General features: G+C 39.1%; 1 protein-coding gene across 3 annotated transcripts; it reads right to left on the bottom strand.

Annotated features, from left to right (window-relative positions):
- Positions 1 to 3,367: 3,367 nt before the first annotated feature.
- Positions 3,368 to 14,608, bottom strand: LOC131316694 (peroxygenase-like). Of its 3 annotated transcripts, none has more exons than XM_058346129.1 (6): positions 14,405 to 14,605; positions 8,748 to 8,897; positions 7,578 to 7,663; positions 4,293 to 4,387; positions 3,808 to 3,933; positions 3,368 to 3,651 (listed from the first exon to the last, which is right to left on the bottom strand). In XM_058346129.1, exons 1-6 carry the CDS (start codon positions 14,508 to 14,510, stop codon positions 3,543 to 3,545), a joined length of 672 nt encoding a protein of 223 aa, XP_058202112.1. In that variant the 5' UTR covers positions 14,511 to 14,605; the 3' UTR covers positions 3,368 to 3,542. The 3 variants fall into 3 exon arrangements, with proteins under 3 accessions (XP_058202112.1, XP_058202111.1, XP_058202113.1); XM_058346128.1 differs by having other exon boundaries at positions 3,368 to 3,696; positions 14,405 to 14,598; XM_058346130.1 differs by lacking the exon at positions 3,808 to 3,933 and having other exon boundaries at positions 3,368 to 3,696; positions 14,405 to 14,608.
- Positions 14,609 to 16,363: the final 1,755 nt, after the last annotated feature.

The raw sequence follows: 16,363 nt of genomic DNA, 5'->3' as shown, positions 1-16,363 counted from the left end.
ATATAACCATATCTTTGCAATATTTACAGAATGACCACATGTTCATGAGCCTGCCAAACCAAACAAAATACCCATATGCTCACGCTTGGCTCAAATTTATAAACAAACAACCAAAAGTGACTGAGCATGTGTTGCTTTTGCTGTTGGAACTATATTTTTCATTAGAGATTATAATCCGGAATAGGATGAGACTAGGTATTTGGTTCGTTTAATAGCCTTGGTTTTGATTTGAAAGGAAAGCGATGATAATTCTGGAATTAGATTTTGGACACATTTGATAACCTGATTTAGAAGGAGGATTAGGATTTGCAAGGAACATAGGGACTCACATGTCCCTGAGTTCTTTTTGTAGGAACCCGGGGACCTTGTTGTCCCCATCTGGACCGTCTAATTTCGGCAATGGACGGTTCAGATTTCATCTCGGCGACGCACGGATGGACAGCTGAGACCTGTTTGACCGAAATGAAATCTGAGCCACCCAAGCACGGTTTAGATTTTGCTTTCATTGAAAGTTGCTCCGCATGGTTTGATGACCTTGGTAACCAGGGACTTGTGTGGGCACGCGCCCCGGAAAATTCTGTTTATAAAATCGGGCGCGCCCTTTTTGTGGAAAAGCGCGGCGACGCTTACAATTCAGAGTCGCCACTCGGATTTTGCGGTGTGCACCCAAGGAACCGAACTTGAAACGTTTGTTACGTTGTTTGATTTGAAAAAGGCTTGTAGACTGGTCCGTCGTCACCTTCGATATCTGAGGTTCGGGAGCCAGGTTACGAGAGGGGAAGGGTTTTATGGCACCCCTATCGCCCAATCCGGAGATCGGTCTCTACTCGGGCATTTTATAAAACGTTTGCATTTTTCTCTCATTAATCATTTTTTAGCCAGTTAGGGCGGGGAGCAGTTAGAGGGGGTTAAAACTGTAATAAGTTGCATTCATGAGACAATGAGATGGATGCTTGATCTAGACAGATATAATAGATTGAGAACAAACACCTGTGAGGATTTTAAATGAACTGGAGCACACTGTCCCGGAATGAGGCACGCAAGAGGAAGCTGTATGCACTGGCCAAGCCCCTGCATGCAGAAACTACTTGCGTGCGCCACCGCTATACTGGCGTGCGCCGGTAAATCTAAACTCACAGCTCCTATTTCTCAACCCTCTGGGCTCTGGAAGGACCAGTACACACCCAGGACAAACCACGCAGTCAAAATGGCAGGGTAAAATATAGTTACAGACAGCAGAGACAATTTAAAGCAGAAGAATAGACAGTACACCCCATAAACAGTGTGGGGGAACAAATAGAGGTCAGGGCTTAGCTGCCATGCAAGGGCCAGCCACTGAACTTCGATCTAACTGTCGTACGCCGATCATCAGAGATCGTACGCCAGTTACATCATTTGTCCAGTGCTTGGCTTTGCATCATCTGGGTTCTGGAACATGACCAGAGGATCCCAGAGGCCTTTAAAATAAGAATAACAGGAAAGCAGCTTCGCAGTTCTAAAATACAAAAAGCAATAAACTAATTCTTAACATGCATAAAAGGTGATAAAATGAAAATAAAACAAGAATAGGACGATCCGTGATCCCCACGCCAGTGGTGCACGTACAGCCATAACTGGCGTACGGCTTGTGCTTACTGGCGCGCGCCACTTATCATCACGCACGATCATTGAATCTTTGCTAGCTTTGAGGCTAAGACTGGTATTAATTACCAGCCTTGACCCTGCTAGCACCCCTCAGGGGTCAGAACAGGACACAGAACAAAATGTGGTATACCTTTTTATTGGCCTTTGATGGAAGGTTTGAGCTTTGAACTTGTAGTTTGAAGGATGGATGATGGGTATGAGGGTGTGATGAGTGTATGGAAGAGGGTTGGCTTTCTCTTTCAACTAATGGGAGAAGAAAGAGTGCAAGAAAAAGGAAAGAGAGGGTCTTAACCTTGTGAACCCCTTGCATATAAATGCAAGGGGGGGTATTTATAGGCCAGGAGTGGACTGAGGAGAGGGCTGGTCAGTTGGGTTAAGGGCTGGTTAGGTTAGGAAGAGAGCCTCCCACGCATTAAATGCATGGGACTAGGTGATGGGGGATGTAGGAGAGAGAGGGGAACGTCTCTGCAGAGTATAATCATCAGAGGAACTGTAGCCTACGTCAGGGTGGCCACCAAAGTCCCGAGCACATGGTTGAATAGTGATTATTGACCGGCTTTTGACTGGCGTACGCTGAACATTGACATGCGTGCGCCGGTGTTAATTGAGTCAACCGTCGATGACTGACATGTGGCAGTCGACCAGCGTACGCCAGGGAAGTACTAGCGTAAGCAAGTACGGTTTTGTTGAGGCCTTTTGGTTCTAGCTTGAAGGATCTAGGCAGGGCTTGGCAAATGTTTTGAGTGAGGTTCAGGACGCTCAAAGCTCAAACACACCGCTAGCCTCGGGGTGTTCTTGACCATAATCATCATTGGGGAATCAAAAGATCATAAGGAAACTGACCCGGGCAGCCCAAAATAGGGTCTCTACAACTTGTTTTCAACTTTACTAGTTCATCCTTCCTTTCTTGGTAATTTGGTATATCTGGTTCAATGGATTTATCTACTAACCGTGTATGGACTCAATCAACATGAAGATTGTATAACATCAAAAAACGAAAACAAACATCGGTAGTAGTTTTACCAGTAGCAGCAAACGAACCAACTTGCTTGTTTAGTAATCGATTTGAGATGGAGCTCAAGTTTAGGGTGAAGCAAAGGGCTCCACTTGGCTCTACTCATTTAGTAATCGATTTGAGATGGAGCTCAAGTTTAGGATTCTTGTTGTAAATGAGCTGAGCTCAACGGAAGCTCAGCTAAGCTTGAAATAGGCTCCGCTGGCTTAATGAATAAATCTAGCTCAAGTTTTAGGCTTATTTAATAAACGAGCCGAGCTTGAACAACACAAAGCTCGATTCGGCTCAGCTCAACTCGTTTTCACTCCCTACACGCAGGTAAGAGTATATTGGTGAGTCTAACTACGAGCAACCCTGGTGGTTAGGTGACTGTCCTTCTACTTACTCTTTCATCCTTCCATGCTTGGATGTATACTTTATCAAGCACATCTGGCGACGACTCGAAACGCATTTTCCATGCTTGCTAGCATTGTTGCCCGTTGGATATTTTTTTCCATGGAATAGGATGAAGTTTCTGTTTGTAGGTCATTTTCCAAAGAAAAAGCAGCAGCTAGCAAGAGCTCACCCCAAGAGAATTTACGCGAATGTTTCTCTTAGCTTTCCTTCGGGTTGAAATCCTAGGGTAATCATTTGGTACAAGTAGAGCAAATGTACCCGAGGCGATTGGGTTGCGACAGCTACACATCCCGTTTGTAAAAGACATACAAGAACCAGGTAATCAGTTTTTTATTTTCTTGATGCTTTGATTCAAAGGACCGTGTCAAACGTACATATATTCGGCCACAACAAAGTTAGCACGTAGCAAAGTTTTCACCTTTTAGATTACTAGAGAACTACTTAAGCCTTCATATTTTTCATAAACACCATGGAAGCCAATGGTGATTCAGCCCATCTTCCCCTCAGCTCCCATGTGCATTTGGGCGCAGTATTCGAACAAACTCCCATCAAAGCAGCGCCTTATCGCCTCTTTCGAAAGGTAACCTTCCTCATCCCTAGCGAGAAAGTACAGAAGTCCCCACTCCACCTTATTCACAATCCTTCATAATAATAATAATAATAATTAAAAAAACACAGAAAGCTCAGGATTCCAAAGCAGAACATCTGAAAATGGAAACAGAGTTTCCGGGAGTGGAAAAGCACAAACAAACCAGCCAAAAAAGCCAAACGCCACTCGGTTGCCTTCCGTCATGCCCCAGAGTTCTCCAGGTGTGAGTTTGTTGGGCACGGTTCGAGCATACTTGCTAAATATGTTCTCAAAATTCACTGGCATAAACCTGCATATTTTTTGGGTAGGAAAGATGTCAGATTTCTAGAGGAAAACTGTTTACAAACAGAAATTTTTATACTGAAAACGTCTCAAGAATTATGTGGCTGGGATACAGGAATTATATGCCTCAATCGAGCAAACTTGCTAAAGATGTTTCCAAAGTTCACCCGCATATATCTGCTTATTTTAACAAAAAGTAGATGTTGGATTTCTACTGTAAAATGGTCGCTAAAGTAGAATTTTAAAATAAAAACCCAAATCAAGAATTATGGGGCTGTGGCTTTTGTAGAATCTCTGTCACAACAGAAGGTGTTCTAGTTAGAATGGAAGGATCATTCCATTCCCATCGTTGTGTATTGTGCTTACCTTCCTTCTGTGTCGTAAGTTCCAGAGTCACTTCCATGCTTGGCTCTATGAATGTTGGCAATGTATATTGGGAGAAAAGGAGAAGGTATCCATCCCTGCAAGAAAGTGTGAGGCCTAAAACAAGGGTAAAATAGCACCAGAAAAGGCGTTATTTGGTGTTGGCTACGTATGTTGGGCATATCATTCTGAGTCCAAGTTTCTTCATCTGTCTTTTAACCTTATGATGCTTGAATTCTATAAGATTGGAGTAGGATCAGGTTTTTGAGGACTCAGGGTTACCACTATCTCTATCTAGACTCGGGATGACCACTGATTATCTCAACTTGATCCATATAGTGGGGGTCCGGTTCATAGAAGGATATGATCAACTCGTTGATTGTTTGGAACTTTCTGAACAATTGATCGAAGAACCGTGTTTACATTCAGTCCTAATTACTTCAAAAAGCCTATTTGAAGTTAAATGCCTAAAAATAACCACAAGAAAAAGCCAACAAGAAGCAGTGCCACAAGCTATAAGATAAATAAACTATTTTCTGAAAATGTTGATATTGGAAAGAATAGGTGAAACCAATCTAAGGATTAAAAACAAAAATATTAATGAGACTCTCGGAAATCACGATTTATCGCCAAATATGCATCTGTTAGCGCCTACGATAGAACCAACTTTCCACCTTTGTTTTTTTCACACAGAACTCAAATTCGTAAAACGCAGAAGAGAGGAATAGTAGATAGATAAATTAAGTTTCCTCGGAAAAAATAACACCTAAAAGCAACTATCCAAATGAAGCAGGACAAGCATCAAGATGCAAACTTTGCAGGAGCGTTGTCAAAAATTATAAAAGCATACATCTGTATCCATCTTATGCAATCTTTACATCAGACATCAGAGGCAATCTATATACATCTGTACGATTTTGAGTGCCTTCAGATTAAAATCACTTGGAGCTCTCTCAGTGCACGCGTGAGAGAGAGAGTATTACAACACTCAGTGGCGTAGCTAGAATTTAAATAAGCACACAAAAAAGAGAGAATAATTAATACTCCTCTAGTGTTCTCTTTCAATATTTATGACAAACTTTTCGTAAACAAAAATCTAATATTTCTATGGTTCAATTCCACCAACTTGTAGTACTTTGAATATCCTCTTTATCGATGTAAAATAGATTCTGATCCGGTTTTAAATTATTGTGATGCGATGATATTTTCAATGTAGTTTATGTTTCAACATGTCAAGGATAAAATCGTCATATATTTTGATGTATAAATAATTTTGGATCCAAACTATTTTGGTTAAAAAGTAGTCTAAACAAGTTTTTCAACTGTTCAAACCACGTTCAAATTGGAGTTCGGGAGTGTATGGCAAGACCGCAAAGTTTGGTCGTTTGTTAGAGGATGCGCCTGGGGCGCATTGAATTGCACCTAAGGTGCATAAAAAGTGCACAATATGTCAAACTTCTCAGGCTTGTCCCGAACACTTCCAAACTCCAATAATTTGTGAGTGGTTTAAACCGTTAAAAAGCTTATTGAATCTACTTTCTAGCCCAAGTAGTTTGGATCCTAATTTATTTGTACATCAAAAAATATGACCATTTTGCCCTCAGGTGGTCGAAAAACAAATCATTTCGATTCAACGCTTACATCTACCTTAGTTTAAATCAGGTAAAGACATATTACATATCGATTAAGAGGGTTTTCAAAATAGTAGAAGATAGTGGAATCCAAACATAAAAATACTAAACTTTAGTTTATGGGAAGGGGGTAGAAATCAGGCCACGGTATTACCCCTCCACCACGATCACTATCACCCTAAAACCATCCCTCCACCACCACCACTTCACCATCTACACCACCATCACTTCACCACCACTACCACCAACGCTACCACTCTACCACGACCATTGCATGAGGAGTTTGACATCACACCTTAACGGCTTAACCCTACAACAAAAATACACTAGAGGAGTTCGCATGTCATTGGGGAGTTTGCCATCACACCTTTACCCTACAACATAAATAGAGTCAATAGACTAGAGGAGCTTGCATGCATGAGGAGTTTGCCATCATACCTTAACCCTACAACATAAATACACTAGAGGAGTTTGCATGCCATTGAGGAGTTTGCCATCACACCTTTACCCTACAACATAAATACACTAGAGGAGCTTGCATGAGTGGCAACGGTCATGGTAGAGTGGTAGCGTTAGTGGTAGTGGTGAACTGACGATGGTGGAGGGATGGTTTTAGGGTGATAGTGTTGGCGGTGCCGCAGTGGAGGGGTTGTAGTATTCCAATGATCTTTGTAGTGGCCTGCTTTCAATCCCATTTTCATAAACTAAATTTATTATTTTTATGGTGGGATTTCACCATCTCCTAGTACTTTTAAAACCCTCTTTATCAATATATAATATGTCTTTATCCGATTTGAAATGAGGGAGATGTGAGTGTTTTACCGAAATGATTTATTTTTCGACCAAGTGAGGGTAAAATGGTCATATCTTATGATGTTCAAATAAATTAGGATCCAAAATACTCGGGTTATAAAGTAGATTTGACAAGTTTTTCAACGGTTCAAACCACACACAAATCGGAGTTCAGGAGTGTTTGGGACAAGTCTGCGAAGTTTGACATATTGTGAACTTTTTATGCGCCTAAGGCGCAATTCTATGTGCCACAGGCGCATTACATTGCGCCCCGGGCGCATGCTCTAATGTTCACAAACGACCAAGCTTTGCGGTCTTGCCACAGACACTATCAAACTCCGATTTGGACGTGGTTTGAACCGTTGAAAAGCTTATCTAGACTACTTTCTAACCAAATTCATCAAAAGATATGACAATTTTACCCTCAACATGTTAAAACATACATTGCATTGAAAAAAATCCTCACATCACACTAATTTTAAACCGTATCAAAATTTATTTAATATTGATAAAGAAGGTATTCAAAGTATTATAAATTGGTGGAATCGAACCATAAAAATATTAGATTTTTGTTTGCGAAAAGTTTGTCAAAATCAAACCTAAAACATAAATAATTAAAGAATACACTAGAGGAGTTTCTGACGTGAGTTGGAGCCAGCCCCCACTGGTCTTGTACTAAATCCACCGCTGACAATGGTCCGGTTTGAACTTGACCTATGCTTTTCGTTCTTAAATTTACGTATATAACAACCATTTTAGCCATGTTTTGACGGCCACACAAATGCAATCATGGGATTGTTTTGGTTTCTGTATCAACACTGGTTCTGAACCTCATAACTTTTATACGAGAGAGTATTTAACTTACAGGAAGAGTACGGTAACTCAAAGCTCCATTGGCAGCGACGGCAAATATAAGAGATACAACTTTGTTGAAACCAATTGCACATAATCCTGTGAGCAAAAATTAAAACAGAAACGAAAATAAGTGAACAAGAAGAGTGATACACATTTTGCATATTCCATTCAATAATCTGAAAATTCTTTCAACCACCCCACCCGTAAGCGAAAGCTTGTGTAAATAGTTGGGGAAGGAGGCTCCGGTTTACGGAGTGGCCACTCGACCTAAGGTTGCAATGGTGTGATCCGTTCCGGATTATCAGAAAAATAAAAAATCAAAGTTCTGGCTGTTTGCAAGAATGAGTATCCAATTTTAACAGGCGCAACGCCATTTGTTGAAAGCTTTATAGTATCATTTTTGTTCTGTGAAATAGATTCACCGAAGGTTATGTACAAGCACTGGACATGGAATGTTTCCAAAATTTTTGTATCCTGACACAGTGCATTGCTATAACTGATGAGGTATGATGTAGTTGTGCAATGCAAAAGACTCGTTCAAGCCTTATGAATGTTTTTCATGGAACTCAACAAAAAGAAGTAAGCTAAGGAACGAAAAAACTACAGAACAAAAGGGTAAAAGTGAAGACAGGTTTTGAATTCTATTGCATCGACTCGATACATATTAAGCACCACAATTAAACAATGATCTTATATCTAGGTTGCTTCATATGGAAACAGTTACTAAGCTATGAGTAGAAGCCTGTAGAATCACATGCATCTTTCTAGTTATATCAGTACGTACCATCGGTGTCAAGGAAAATATCAATGCTCAACCATGAAATAAGATATCTTTCATAACCTTGAACAACCAACATTTACATTTTTATGCATAATACACCTATAGATACAAGAGTTGAGAACACTTGTGTGACATGTGATCTTTCCTCCCACCTGCACTTCTTTTAATTGCAAAGCATATTCTTGATGGCCATAAGGGAATTGAATACGAAGTGCTCAATCGAATTCGAACTTGTGACCTATGAGGCACTTGTCCTATGTCAACTTACCACTAATGGCCACTGTTTAAAACGACAATAGAAAGAACAAAGTTGATTTTTGTGTTTCGTTTTTTTTCCTCTTTAGTGTGTTTTCCTGGAGAAATTGAATTTCCAATATCAAATGATAGTATGAAAATTACCCGTATAAGTCTCCCAAGGATAAACAATCCCATTGTTGTCCATGTCGAAGAAGGCTACATGTTGCTGCAAAACACTCAATCCATGATGCAAACGGCCTGGTGTTCCGTATGGATGCTCTGTATCAGGAGCAGCCAATGCTCTGGCCATATCTGAGTTCATATAGATGAGTGAGCATAAAGCAAGAGATTTTTGGAGCCTCATTATTAATGTCAAAATCCTTTATCATACTTAAAGGTTATTCTAGGAGAAATGGAGATAGGAACATGCAGATGGAGCAATTTCCTTCAAAAAGGAAAAACATTGAGGGGTCAGATATGGATTCTATTTGTGCAATAAAGATATCAAGTTATGTTAGTTACAAAAGCATTGTGCCTGGTTAACTTCATTGCTTGATATATAGTAGTTAAGTATCCGATCGCTAAACTTCTTTCCCGTACCATATTGTGTACAAAACTCATATAAAGGTACATAAAAGCTTCTTGTTTTACTTTTGGTTAGTTATGGATTCAATTCAACAATTTATGAAGTCTCCAAATCACCATTGCCATCTTTCTTTAGAGGGGTTTGAGGAGTTAGTAAATGGAAATAAGAGTTTCCGTCGTGCAACCCTTTTTTTCTTTTGTTTTTTGAGAGAAGAGGTCAAAGAGCTTGACAACAGTAAAAAGAAGGCACCAAGAAGGGTGCCTTGAGGAAGACTGAAAAGCATCCCGAAGAACTCTTGCAAGTCTCCCTGCCAAAACCAAGAAATCCTAGTCCCTAAACAATTAAGTCATTGTTACAATTTTTGGATTCCTTGGTTGGGGGTCAACTCTCTATTTGGCTTGATTTCTGCAAATAAACACTCCATAACTGAAGATAACTAGAGTCTGATGTCGATCGATTCAATCTTGCCACTTGCATCAATCCGGTACATCCCAATCGGCACAGCCTACCTACAAACCAAGGTATTATTGATAAGCTCCCAATAATGCATATTCTTGGTGCTTAAAGTCCTTCGTTTTATCGCATTTAAGTTTATAAAGTCGGTGTTTTCTTTGATATTGCACTTAAGGTAAGTTTTTAATGTTTTCAAGTAAATCATTGAATAAGGCGTGTTTTTAATGCCATGGATGGCCCGAGTGCGTCCAAGTACCCAAGGAACTAAGGAAGATCCTGTCGGCCCCTTAAAATCTAAGTATGAAAAAATGATTTTCTGAAAAAGTATCGATTTTCAAGATAAAAAAATGGCAGTAATTGATCCTTGGATTTTTCTAAGAGCAACTTCAAATTTGCAAGGTTTTATTCGAAGAGCAAGTTCATGTTTTGAGCCATTACGTCTAGAGAAAAACGTGCAATTTTCTGTTTTACATTAAAAGCTGGGGGTCGACATTTTGATTGGATTGAAATCTCAATTTTCTGGTAATGCCCTTGTTTCCAAATGGGGAGTACTTCCTTATTTTCATTAAATAAATTAAAGTAAAGAAAAGGTAATAGAAATATTTAAAATGTAGTATTTACTTAAGTTTAGGAAATGAAAAGAAGATGCTGTAAAAGCTGCTGAGGAGCTGAAGTTCTGGTTATTTGAAGGTGGTATCGATACACATTTTGATTTTATCGATACCAGTTTGCAAGCAGATTCCAGTGGACTCATAGACATTGGGTATCGATACAAGAATTCCTTGTATCAATACCGAGTTGCTACGGCGGCTCAGTAGAAGTTATCAAAGCTGCTCGGTATTTGTTTGTATCGATACCAAGGCCTTCGTAGCAGGTTTGTAGGGCATTTTTGAAATATTTTGTGGGCGAACGTGGGGCGTGCATAAATATACCTTTATGTTACAAATGTCAACGAGTATACCTTTTCTAGATCTAGAATAGATTTACTTTACTTGTTGTTTACTCTTGCTATTGTTCTTCATTGTTCTTACTTGTTCTTAGCTTAATTCTGCACTCTATACCTTAGATAATCTTAGTATATTTTTTTTGTCTTCATTAAAATTGTAACTGCACTCTTGATCTCTATAAATCTCAAGTTTATTTTGAATTCCGTTGGTTAAATATGTTTTGCATAATTCGCTTTGTTGTTTCAATTTCTAACATGAGTGAGTAGTTAATTATGCTTGGTCATGAGGTGAATAGCACTCCATGGTTCGGGTTGATTATGCTTGTCTCTCAATAAATATTCATGTTTAGTTGAAAAATCAAGAGAGTTCGTGTTTGTCTATCAAAACTTGCCGGTGTTCACCTCTTTTTTTTGTGTAGGCAAGAGCGTGCTACTTGCCAGTTGCCACACATGATGGTTAGAGCTATGTCATCTCTTGCGTTTACTAGATGAATACTAGAACTCGCTTGGTGTTTCAACTCTTTTTCTAGTTTAAAATGGTTTTAACGACAAATCTTCTAGGTTGAGAGATCGTTGACGCTATCTCAAACTGAGTAGTTCAAGAGAACAGCTAATTAACTTGAGCTGTGGGTGTTAGAATCCTCTAGACCTAGCCGCTTAGTTTAAATAGTTTAAAACTCAATATCGCATTTATTTTCTTTGTTCAAACCACTACAAGTTGGCCGTCTTAAAGCCGCGACGCTTACATCTACAAATCAACGCAAGCTATTTGGATATTCCCTTTGGGTACGATACTCGGTCTTCCGGATAATTATGCTTCTTACGACGTATTAGCCCTACGTTTGGGGTGATCTTATTCATTTCGAGTAGACGACGAAGCAATTATCAAGACTGCAACCCTCTCCCTGCCTCCGCCTCTCCTCTGCATATGCACACTAGAAATCACCCCCATCACCAAAGCCCAGAACAAAAGAGTCTCTCTATCAACATTATGCATTTGCATCTTTTCATTGCATCACACTTATCAACCCCTCTATCAATCCCACAATCTGTTGGGGTACACCCAAGTGATGTGGGTGTGAGTGTAGGGGATTAAAACCCTTGGCTTTTCTCCCCTTTCATGTTTGGACTGCCAAAGGTTGCGTGGGTGTGTGCTGAGAGACAGAGAGAGGAGGCAGAGAGAGTGTGAGCGTGAGAGCTCCCCCAACGAGGGGGGCAGGGCTCCTCGGAGATGCCCAGAGAGACTGTCAGATCGAGAGCCACCGGAGTGAGGGAGGGAGGAGTGATGGCAGCCGGTTTGTGGCGTGCCGGTGAGGTTTTTTCATGTAAATTGTATTTGATTTGTGAATAATACAATTACAGAGTTTTTCCTCGAATCTCTCATGTTTGTGCTTGGTTGTTTGCGTGCTTGTGCTTGGGGTGCGGATTTGAGGGTCGGGTCACGACCCAACACAATCTGGCCAAATGTCCCTGCTTTCATCAAGCCATTGACTCCAATAGGCTATCTTTTTCGCTTTGCATAGGCCATATATAGCACATCAACTATGGTAAATTAGCTCTAATGTGTTAGTCACTTGTCAGTGTGGCCAATCGCAGTATTGGGAAATTTAGCCATTTATCGGCCAATATTGCACAGTATCGGATGATAAATAAGGAAATGACATTATCAAAGGTCTAAAATCCCATTGGGTAACAGCCGATATAATACCTAACAGGGTTTATTTAAAACGCACGTGTGGCCCTAATGAAAAATTTCCAATTTAGAGATCGAAGGAAAGGAGGAGGGAAACAAGAAAGAAGAACTTCTGTTGCAAATTGCCCATTGCCTAGATTCCGAAACACATATATGGTATATGTCTACTTCTCATGAAATCCAAATTTTAGCCCCCTTTTGTGTTTTGTTGTTACCAAAATAACCACTAGTATTATTTTGGACAACCAAAACTGTGGGCTTTTTTGGGCAAACATATTTGGACCCTAAACTAGCATTTCTTACTAGATTAGTCAAACCATTCACACACATTCGCTACATCACATGCTTCCAATGCGTGAAGACCCTAAGGGTCCATTTGATAAGAATAAAAATTATAGAAAATGCAAGAAAGAGACTGGTATTTAATCAGCATGAAAATAGTATAAAGTGCTTAGAAAGTGTCTTGTACAATCCATTTAAGCTTGGTTACATAGCTTTCAATTTCTTGCTTTAAAAAATGATATTTTTTTGGTGGTGAAAGTTACCACCTCTTATAACACTTCCTATCATTGTTCTAAAAATATAAATTAATCAGCGATTAATCGCTGGCAGAGCCTATCCAACTAGATCAGACTAATTGCTATGCGCTGATTACTAATTGCTATGGGCCAATTACTAGGCCTTGAAGCTCGAAGGTGGCCGAACGCCCAACTAGCTCTTAGCGACTTTTAAAACATTGCTTCCTTATGCTCATAATTTTTCCTTTCCTATCATGATCCATGCAATTGCATGTTAAGGGATAGTTAGAGTATCCACAGTAGAATAAGCAAATGTGAATAATCAAAACATATCAGATTTTGATTATCCATTTAAAGGTCACTAAAGTTAACAATGTCAATTCCCACATTGATTTTTTTTGCTCATAATCAAAACCAATGGGCTCTCCAAACTTTTTTCCTTCATTTCATGCATATTTTTTGAAAAAAAAATAGTTTATTAAATAGTTTTTGAAGAAAAACAAAACAGTTGTATTAAAAAAAACTCGAAACAAAAAATAATTTTTCAAAAAACACACTTTGTTTACTTAAAAAACTGTAAATACAGTTTTGAGAAATTTTGAAAGAAATGTATTGACACAGACAGTTTTGAAATTTTAAAAACTATAAATACAGTTTTTTAAAAATAGATTTTGTGTAAAAAACAGTTTTAAAATCTCAAAATCTGTTTACCAAAAAAATAGTATTTTAAAAAGAGTTTTGTGTAAAAGAGTTTTGAAATTTCAAAAACAGTTTTTTAAAAACACACTTTATTTACTTACACTTTTTAAAAATTTTGAAAAAACAATTCTTTGTAAAAAAAAGTTTTTGAAAAAACAGAAAAAAAATTCTGAAAAATACATAGTTTTTTAAAATTAGTTTTTAAAAACATTGTTGAAAAAGAGAAAAAAGGGAAGAGAGAGAAGGTTTTTGTGTAATGATTACGTACTTGATTGAGAGAGAAAATTTGTTGCAACCGGGGGTATTGCTTTGCTTTCCTATGCAACTGTGAAGGAACGAAGCGATCTTGATGTGCACACGCGAGAGAGTCTGAGTCCCAAGGAACCCAATCCTCATCCGAGTAAAGGTTGCTAGTTTTAATTATTCAAATGTCAAAATTTGATGAGTTACTAAGAGGTTGCTAGGTTTAGTTATTCTAATGTGAAGAATTTTCTTATCAAACATTGCTAATTTTAATAACATTTTGGTTTTGATTATTCCACTGTAAATAGATGCTCTTAGTAACCAAATACTCCTATATTTATTGCTTCCTCGTATGCATGGAAGAACATTTATTTTCTTTACACTTTCTTTTCTTTCCTTTCCTTTCACTTCATTTTTTTTTTCTTTCTCATTTTGACAGTTACCATCATAATCTTCTTCCAAATCAAACGTACTCTGATATGCTCAATCGCTCTTTTGAAAAGATAAAAAAGAGTTCACCCAAGAGAAGCCCAATATCACCGTGACCAAAAAAATGCATCATATTGACCGATGAAATGCCACAAACAGATACATGCACTCACAAAATAGGAGTACTTAAATTGGCACAGGAAGAGAGAGAGAGAGAGAGAGAGAGAGAGAGAGAGAGAGAGAGAGAGTTACAAGGCTTAGGAAGCTTAGTCTCCAAATCAGTCTGAACCTTGCGCTGCCTAGTAACAGGCGCAAGAGGAGCCTCCGTCGCCAATGCATCTCTGTTCTGGCTTTCCATCTCTGTTCCTCTCTCTCTCTCTCTCTCTCTCTCTCTCTCTAAGGGAGGGGTCTGGGCTTAATTATATAGGAAGCAGGTTTTTTTAGAGGACCCAGTGGCAAAAGAAGTGGAAATGGAAGGGAAGAGAAAGCTAGCGGATCAAAGGGCCTGGCAAGCATGCAAATGGAGTGAGAGAGCTAGCTTTTGGGTGCGTGACAGTTCGGCAATGGTGGTTGCCTCCCAAGAATGACTTGTCGAATTGCAGATCTATCAAATGATATCCATATTGGTAGAAAAATTATTTGCGTAAACACATGATTTTTAAGCTTGAAATTGCCTTCTTTTTTAAAAATTTATTTTCGGAGAAACCGGAACACCCACTTATTTACGGAGGTGTTGTAAATAACCTGTTTATAGCACCAATCAATTTCAGCTGTCTATTCGCGTAATCAATGGCTGTGATTCGTTTTTAATTATGACCGATTATAATTAACTCTTTCCGGAAAAGTTTCATCAAGATCTTGACAGTTTAAAAGTACTATCACGATTAAGTGTGTAAACACTTGTTTACAACACTTCGGTAAGAAGATTTTTTATTTCTTCCTGCATAAAAAAGGTGGAAGTTGGCTCGCCCTCCAAAAACATGTGATGTGTGAGTGCTATGAGGCGTGTACGTAACATGTTTTAGCTTCCGACAAAACGAGAATTGGTTTTGATTCACAGGGGTGCTCAAGAATGGAACCAGAATGTCGTAAATGTGGGATTTAATTATGATCAACAAAATTTTAAAATTTTAAAATTTTAAAATCTAATAATTTAGTCAATTAAGTTTTGAGATAGGTTTTTTGAGTAATGAGTGAAGAGAAAAAAAGAAAAATAAAATTAATAATAAAAGAAAAACTTATGAGAGACCGTATGAGAAATTGAGTTTTGAAACTCAAAACGAACATATTCTTAAAACATTTAGATGTCTAAACAACACTCTATACAAAATACAATATCCAGGTGTTTTTATCTTAACAAATAAAAAATAACTAATATTATTTTTAACTTCTGAAACCGCGCATCCTCGTATGCCCCAACATACATCCGTCTTTGGGGGTGCTGGGTGCTAATTGAGCAAAGCTCAGGTTTGGTTGTAGTCCGGTATTTGAATCGTCAATCTCGGAAATCAATAATTTGAATTTTATTTTGGGAATGGATGGTTCATACCGGCAAGAGTAAAACAAAATTTAAACTATTGATTACTGAGATGGGCGACTCGAATATCGCACGACAACTCTGTGTTTGGCTCGAGCTTAATACTTCAATTCAAACTCAGTTCACATTTAAAGTTTTGCGATCATTAATAAGCTTGTTGAATGCAAAGTCAACTTCAAGCTTGAAGTTCAAAAATGGCTCGGCTCGGGAAGATGTGCACCTAAGAGCATCTCCAATGGCCTCGTCTGATCCTCCTTCTCGCCTGATCCGACGAGCCGATGGCTCAAAACCAACACCCAACAGTCTCGTGGCTGAACTCGTCAAAACCCCATTTGCTACAGTACCTCGTCACCACGGAAGCCTTGCCTTGAGTCCGCCCGCCCGCCCCCTTAAGTGTCCGCTTCGTTGTTGTCGCCGTCGTTGGCTTCGGTGAGCGGTCGGATTCTGGTGGGGTTTGTTTCAGCAATCCTTGGGGTCAGATCCGGCGAGCTATGGTTGGTAAGATTCCGGCGAGCTATGGTTGGTAAGATTCCGACGAGCTGTGATATGTCGGATTTCGGCGAGCTGCAGTTGGTCAGATTCAGATTCCGATGGGCTGGGGTTGGGATTTTCCGGCGAGGCTGAAATTTTGTCAGATTTGTGTACCTCTGTTGCCTGTGTATATATTGTATATA

This window comes from Rhododendron vialii, chromosome 2a (assembly GCF_030253575.1).
Source record: "Rhododendron vialii isolate Sample 1 chromosome 2a, ASM3025357v1".
Taxonomy (NCBI): domain Eukaryota; kingdom Viridiplantae; phylum Streptophyta; class Magnoliopsida; order Ericales; family Ericaceae; genus Rhododendron; species Rhododendron vialii.
The sequence above is the reverse complement of the archived record's forward strand: the minus strand, read 5'-3'. Positions and strand labels throughout refer to the sequence as shown.

Coding starts and splice junctions, on each gene's coding strand:
- LOC131316694 (XM_058346128.1), bottom strand. CDS start 14,510: ATGGAAAGCCAGAACAGAGATGCATTGGCGACGGAGGCTCCTCTTGCG. Junction 8,898..14,404: donor GACTAAGCTTCCTAAGCCTT/GTAACTCTCTCT, acceptor ATATGAACTCAG/ATATGGCCAGAGCATTGGCT. Junction 3,697..3,807: donor GCGTTTGGCTTTTTTGGCTG/GTTTGTTTGTGC, acceptor ATTATTATGAAG/GATTGTGAATAAGGTGGAGT.